The sequence below is a fragment of the Neofelis nebulosa genome, chromosome 4 (assembly GCF_028018385.1).
Source record: "Neofelis nebulosa isolate mNeoNeb1 chromosome 4, mNeoNeb1.pri, whole genome shotgun sequence".
Taxonomy (NCBI): Eukaryota; Metazoa; Chordata; class Mammalia; order Carnivora; family Felidae; genus Neofelis; species Neofelis nebulosa.
The window spans coordinates 6,009,250-6,016,659 of record NC_080785.1 but is presented as its reverse complement, the minus strand read 5'-3'; the positions used below and the strand labels follow the sequence as shown (position 1 = coordinate 6,016,659).

The 7,410-nt window shown below is 45.9% G+C and overlaps 1 protein-coding gene across 1 annotated transcript in view; it reads left to right on the top strand.

Moving 5' to 3' along the window:
• The first annotated feature begins 5 nt into the window (after positions 1-5).
• The window catches only part of NUB1 (negative regulator of ubiquitin like proteins 1), a 29,616-nt gene continuing 22,211 nt past the window's right edge, over positions 6-7,410 (top strand). The window contains exons 1-4 of the mRNA XM_058723762.1: positions 6-152; positions 2,560-2,677; positions 5,055-5,222; positions 7,167-7,225. Coding sequence (XP_058579745.1) covers positions 82-152; positions 2,560-2,677; positions 5,055-5,222; positions 7,167-7,225 — 416 coding nt within the window. The 5' untranslated portion in view covers positions 6-81. The remainder of the gene's footprint in view (positions 153-2,559; positions 2,678-5,054; positions 5,223-7,166; positions 7,226-7,410) is intronic.

Below are 7,410 nucleotides of genomic sequence, written 5' to 3'. Positions count from 1 at the left end.
CCCGCCCACAACCCTCCTTCCGGGCCTCGAGAGGGTGGCGCGGGGGCCGCAGCGGCGGGGGCGGGGCCAGCCTCACCCGGAATGAAAACAAACGGCGGCCGCCGCCGCATCCGGGCACTCGGCGGGTCGCGGCGGGCGCGGTGGTGGCGCAGGTGAGGCGGCGGCGGCGGTCGAGCGTCCAGTCCCCGACCTGGGTCTCAGCGGCGCTGTCGGGCGGCCCCCGCTCCCGGCACCACCCCGACGCATCCCCAGGCCGGCGGGGGCGCGGCCACAGCGGCGGGCGGAAGGCGCCCTGCGCGGAGGCCGGCCGGGGCTTCGGGACCCGACGGTTCGAGCGGCCCTGGGTCTGCGCTGGGCTGGGCCGGGGTGGTGGGGGGGGGGGGGTGTTTAAAAATATGTGGAGTATTGTTGGGGGCGGGGGGCAGAGAAAGAAATGTATCTAATTAGCCAGACAAAAAGCTTGAGACAACACTGTTATTCCAAATAAGCCGTTGGGTTGTGTTTGCAGTCACAGCTAGGTTTTCTTTGCTATTTAATGAGAAAACATGGTTGATTCTTCATTTCTCTGACGACCTGGTTCTGCGTTTCTCATCTCCTTCCCTTACTCTTAATTTTTAAGACAAGAATCTTTTATTATTCCATCTAAGAGCAAATGTAGTGTATTTTGAATATACGTGTACATATGTGTATTTGAAAAGCTCTGGGGAAAGGTAGCATAGATTGATCGTTACTAAAGTGAAAGTGAAAATTTTAAAGGCGTGGTTTAAAACGTTTCACTTTCAGTTTGAAGCAGTGATAATGAATTTCTGGGCTTCCCTCCCCCGTTTTCTTGAGAAGTACTTGAAATACATCACTGCTTTTTTGGCTGTAACGTGAAACGCTGTACCGCACGCGTGAAACTTTCAGTTCTCCAGCTAAAACTGAAAACTGGTTTATTAAACGATTTGATGTGAAGTACGTATCCTCTTTGATTCTGTTGTCTATAACTGAAATTTTTGTACATTTTAAAACAGCAGACTATTCTTTTGTAAACATTAAGTCTTGTGCCTACAGACCGCCATCTGTTGATTTGCTCAGTGGGCAGATTGTGGGACACGCACTATATTTGTGAAACCCTTTGGGCCTTTAATCAGGCAGTGGCTAGGATGGGCCACGGAGGGCTGTGCACCTGGCCTTACAAATAGCTTGCCTCCCTTAGTAAGCAGCCCATGAAATGATCACTCCCCGCCCCCCCACCTGTTGATATTTTATTCAGAATTCCTGAAGATTTGAGTAGGGAACTAGATACAGTGGTTGTGTGAGTTATTTATGCTTGAAAAGCTAATGCTCATAAGTACGCATGCTTTTCCGTGTGAGAAGTGGTTCCTTAAATGCTTAAAAATCTGGGTTTCTCCTGTGGGTCACCTGGATGCACAAGCCCCTCTTTGATGTGTTTATTCCTTACTCCCTTTCCTCCTCCGTATCCTGATGACCTCTTTCTTCCCCCCACGCTGATATAAAATAGATTTCAACTTTAAGATATGTATTTATGGAATACACTTAAGTGAACAGACTTGATTTAAAATTAGGTGAATTGGGTTTCGGGGGGTGTGGAATATAGGCCTTTCATAAAAAAAGAAAGTTACTTATCAAGATTATATTAACCCTTATATATGTATTTTTTTACTCTGTGGACCTTGTCTTCGTCATTCAGACGTTAATTATCTTTTTCCTTTTCTTACTCCTTGTCTAATTTGGTCGGTTGACATTTCCAGCAGCCTTAGCCATCCCTTCAAATTGCTGTGCTCATGAGAGGTGAGTGGACCTCTCCATCGCTGGCAGGTGTTTCTTTGGGGAACACTAGTTACATACACGAGACAGATAAGCAGTGAAGGATTGCGTGCCAGAATGCAAAGGCCAGTGTCGTAGGCAGACCTAACTTTGTGACCTTGGTCAAGTCATTGTACAAACCTGGGGCCTGGGTGTTTTCGGCTGTAAAATGATGATCCAACCAGCGTTCGATTTGAACAGTGCACATAGATGGGTTGTGGTGTGCTTATCACAAAATATATACAGTTTTTCTAGTGAAACTTTTGTATTTAAAAAATTCAGTTATCGGGAATGTTGCTAGTTCACAGTTCAAGCTGGCTTTTATGTTTACCCTTCCAAGGTGGTTGGTCTTTGTGTTAAACTCAGCAAAATACAAGTACAAGAGAATGTATAAACTCTCTGTTGAGTTGTTTATGAAAGTTAACAGCTTTAGGGATTCACCTTCCCCTCATTTTATCTTTCAGATCAGAGAATAAGAGATTAAGAAATAGAAAAGTATTATAAGCCTTGCTACATATTAGCAACTTGGAAATACATACTTTATGTAACAGTAACATGCAACTGTATATTTTAGTGTATGTATAAAATACCTAAGAGAAATCTGGAGCTAGTTAAAACCTAGTATAAAAGTAATGTAGATTAAACAGGAGGGGAAGGAATGGAGGGGAGCTCTTCTTACCACACAGGTGAGTTATAAAATGCCTTGAAATACAGTGTGGAGTATCCTTCATATACTGTTTTGCTTTCAAGAATGGCGCAAAAGAAATATCTCCAAGCAAAACTGACCCAGTTTTTAAGGGAAGACCGAATTCAACTTTGGAAACCTCCGTATACAGATGAAAATAAAGAAGTTGGCTTGGCATTGAAGGTATTTTCTTTTAAGACCTAAATAAATAGCCATGTTGTAAGTCTCCTTGGTGAATAAGGTTCTGGAGTCACCGGAAATTGCCGGGTGTAACCATGTAACTTTTGGCCTAACCAAAAGCATTAGGGATAAGCAGGTACCCACTTTTCACTAGGAGTTGACAAGCTTCTTTTTGTTTAATAAGGTTTTATTCATAGGAGAGTGTTCTCTAATTTGCGAGGCACATACTATTTTTAATACCTTTGGTGTTATGTAACAGTGGTAATTGGGGAACTAATTTTGACCTGCTGGTGAGGCAGTACTGATGCCTCTATTGTGTGGCCAGGGGGAGCGGCTGGGTTGGTTCTCAGTTCTCCTTGCTAGCGTGGTTCACTATAAAATAGTTGCTCCCTTCCGCCAGCTATTTTTATACTATGGCTATCTGTTCGTTTGTTCAAAAGACATTTTTCTAAGAATTACGTCTCAGCTTTCTTTGGCAACGTCAGAAATGGCATTGTTTTAGGGGAGGGGCAGAGAGCCAGCGCGCGAGAGAATCCCAAGCAGGCTGCGTGCTGCTGGTGCAGAACCCAGTGCGGGGCTCGAACCCATGAAGCCACGAGATCGTGACCTGAGCCGAAACCAACAGACGGACACTTATCCAACTGAGCCACCCAGGCGCCTTCATTAATCATTTCTGATAGAACTCTGTCATGTTGGAATATAGCGTGTCCTTTTCTGCTTTCTTAGTCTGAGTACCCTGAGACAAATAATGTAATGTTTATCAGGGACTGAGGACTGTCACCAGGGCATCATATTGCCCCGTGTGGTGACGCAAGGATGCACTTGGGAGAAAAGAGTTTTCCTATTTTTCCTGTTCCTGACAGGCCCCACTTTGTGTTTTCTGCAGCCCGTTTTCTGACCTTTTTTCTGAATTTGCTTGTTACCGTCTCTTGGCTCAGAAGCTAGGTATGGCAGAATAAGAAAGCTATTTGGTCTTTGCCCCCAGGACGTGACGCAGAGTTCCTAAAACCCTTGGAATGTCCCCAGTGATAAAGGTGATAGGAGCATCATTTGTTCCAATGAGGCAACTGTTGGTAATACCTTCAGGATGGGGCTGCTGGCCAAAAAGACCAAGCTTGGATTAGAAGCTTAGACTTCCATTCCCCTTTCCAACCTCGGAGAGGGGAGAAGGCTGGAGATTGAGTTAATTACCAAAGGCCAATGACGTAATCAGTCATGCCTTCAGAAGGGAACTCCCTTGGGGGCGCCTGGGTGGCGCAGTCGGTTAAGCGTCCGACTTCAGCCAGGTCACGATCTCGCGGTCCGTGAGTTCGAGCCCCGCGTCAGGCTCTGGGCTGATGGCTCGGAGCCTGGAGCCTGTTTCCGATTCTGTGTCTCCCTCTCTCTCTCTGCCCCTCCCCCGTTCATGCTCTGTCTCTCTCTTTCCCAAAAATAAATTAAAAAAAACGTTGAAAAAAAAAAAAGAAGGGAACTCCCTTGAAAGCTTCCAGATTGGCAGACCTATCCGAGTGCTGTGCGGGCGGCATGCCCCACCGCCTCAGGGTTAGAGGCGCCTGCGCTCAGGACCCTTCAACGCTCTGCCGTCTGTACCTCTTCACCTAAACACTCATTTGTATCCTTTACAATCAACTATCGTTGGGAGTACAGCGTTCTTCTGAGTTCTGTTGAGTCATTCTAGCAAATTATGGTTTTACAACCAGTACAGTGATTCAGAATTTTCTGGTAAGATAGTTATTTAAGTTTCACCTGACCTGTTCTCACAAGTTGGAAAAATGGGAATGTTTTCTTTTTTTTTTTTCTTTCTATCCCCTCCAGTGGAGCTGACCACTTCACTGTTCCTTAAAGTAACTTATAACGTATCACAGTCCACGTAGGTCACTGCCCACCTTTCCTTTAGCCCAGGATAATCCCCATTATAATTGACACTTCTTCTATTCGGTCCCGTTTTCCTATCCTTTGTTTTTTGTTTTTGTTTTTTAACTGTTATTTTAACGTTTATTCATTTTTGAGAGAGAGTGAGTGGGGGAGAGGCAGAGAGAGAGGGAGATACAGAATCCGAAGCAGACTGCAGGCTCTGAGCTGTCAGCACAGAGGCGGATGCAGGGCTCGAACTCACTAACCCGAGATCATGACCTGAGCCGAAATCAGAAGCTTAACCGACTGAGCCACCCAGGCGTCCTATCCATCCTTTGTTTCTATTTCGCTTTATTTTTACCTGGATCCTTTCTAGCCTCTCTCCCTCTCAAGATGTCAAGCCCGTCTGGGTTTCTCTCTGATGGGCTGACCACTACTCATCAGAGCCCTTCACACACTGTCCTGTATTACGCCCCTTTTCTGCAGTCGGTGCTACATTGACCTGTGTTCTGATTTGGCTTCACAGGACCTTGCCAAGAAGTACTCTGACAAGCTAGATTGCTGTGAAAATGAAGTGGAAAAGATAATAGAAGAAATACGTTGCAAAGCAATTGAGCGTGGCACGGGAAATGAAAATTATAAAACAACAGGAATTGCGACAATTGAGATATTTTTACCTCCCCGACTAAGAAAAGTGAGTAATTTCCCTCAATGAGTACATAGGTACCAATGCTTTGTTAACTTAGTGATAAATTGTGATTTAAAAAAAAAAAAAGTGTATTTATTTATTTTGAGAGAGAGTGAGCAGGGGAGGAGCAGAGAGAGAGAGAGGGGGAGAGAATCCCAAGCAGGCTCCACACTGCCAGCACAGAGCCCGATGAGGGGCTCGAACTCACGAACCGTGAGATCATGACCTGAGCTGAAATCAAGAGTCAGATGCTTAACTGACTGAGTCACCCAGCGCCCTGTGATTTTTTTTTTTTAAAGCTACAATCCACAGTTAAAATTCTTTTCGGTTACTTAACATGTTGAATATTTATCAACTTCCAAGTTAATTTTGTAGGTTTTTCAAACTGGAACATTTTTACAGGGTGGGTTTGTCCCTCACGGACCTCCAAAACGTCACAAGGCTGTGCATCACATGGCTTACCTTTTCTGCAGTTCGGACAAACAATTTAGAAATAATGGGGAATCAAAGGAATACTTCAGGTTTTTTGCCAAGCTGTGTGCAGTTGGACACGTCAATCGGGAATTCTCCCTTTTCTCTGTGCTGGTGGAGGTTAGAGTGTGATGGACTGAGTGCTCCAGCAGGGCCACAGTGATGCGGGCAGGGCCACCGCATGTCAGGGCCATGTCCTCAGTAGTGCAAGTCCAGAAAGGTTCTTGAGGCAGGGTACCCAAAGGTTGTTGGCCTCTGAGGACTGATCAGTGTTAATTATTTTCAGAAGATCTGAAAATATATAAGCGTCAGATCTACCGTAGGGCCCAGCAGTTTTACTCCAGAAAACCATGTCTGTGCGGAAACTTGTACGTGAATGTTTGTAGCAGCTGTGTTCACGGAAAAGCCCTCTCTTGCTCCCGGGTGGAAACAGCCCACATGTCCGTCAGTGGGTGAACGATCCACGAGGGAAGGTTGCCACACGGTGGAATGTTACTCAGCCGTGAAGACGGATGAGGTCCTGACACGTCTGTGACACGGCTGAACCTTAGCAACATGATAGAAGCCAGACACAGAGGCCACACGTTGTACAGTTCCGTTCATATGAAACGTCTAGAGCGAGTGAATCCATACAGACAGGGACTAGATCAGTGGTTGCCTGGGGCTTGGGGGATAAAGGGAGGGATTGGGGGTGTGAATTACGATATTTCTTGGAGGGGATGATGAAAACGTTCTGACATTTGGTTACAGTAACGGTTGTATAACTTCACAAGCATACTGGAAACCCCTCACTTCTCTTTTAAACAGGTGAGCTTTATGAAATGTAAATTATCTCATTAAAGCTTTAACACATTTCTAGGAAAAACGAAGAGCTTTATGAGAAAAAGAAAATGACATATGTAACTACCTCAGGATGCCCGTTCATGAGTTCACATATATCTATATCTATATCCACATATATATACACACACATACAGGGCTCCTCTTTGCTAGAATCAAGCACCGGGGAAACCAGCTCACCGGTCAGAAAGCTGAGTGTACAACCTGAGCAGATGTGCATGGTCTCGTAGGCTTTCCTGCTGATCGCAGTTTTTCCTCATAAGCCCAGCCAGTGGAGAACGAAGAGGTTCCGAGATCATGTCTTGCCACTCCCTGCTCAGTGGGCACCGTGTCTTGTTCACTGAGGGTGGCTGCAGTGCTGGAGGTGCTGGGCTGGGTCCTTGTGTCGCATAGGCCAGCTCCCTTGAGTAAAGACGCATCACAAACCCCTCTGAACATCTAACTTCCCGCACACTGCCACCCCCTTGAGGGCATCTAGGTCACAGGGTCAGCATGTTCAGTAGCTTCTTCGCTAGGCACGTGTCATTTCAGGGCTTAACATCGTCTGATACCAGCCTTCCTGATTTTATAGACAGAGTAATAGCACCAAAAAGTGTCACATTGAAGTACATTTTCTTTGATTTGCCTTTTTTAAAACAGGATAGGAAAAACCTGTTGGAGACCCGATTGCACATCAGTGGCAGAGAACTGAGGTCAAAGTAAGTATCTGTTTGCCCGGTGCCCCGGCTGCTCTCGGCCCTTTTACATTAGCTCGACTGATCCTTTGTGACAGTCCCGTCAGAGAGACAGGGCAGGTGTTATTTACGCTCGCTTAGTGGAAGGGAAACAGGCCTCGAGGCCGCAGAACTTGATCAGGCTCACACTGCCAGTTAAGGGCAAAACA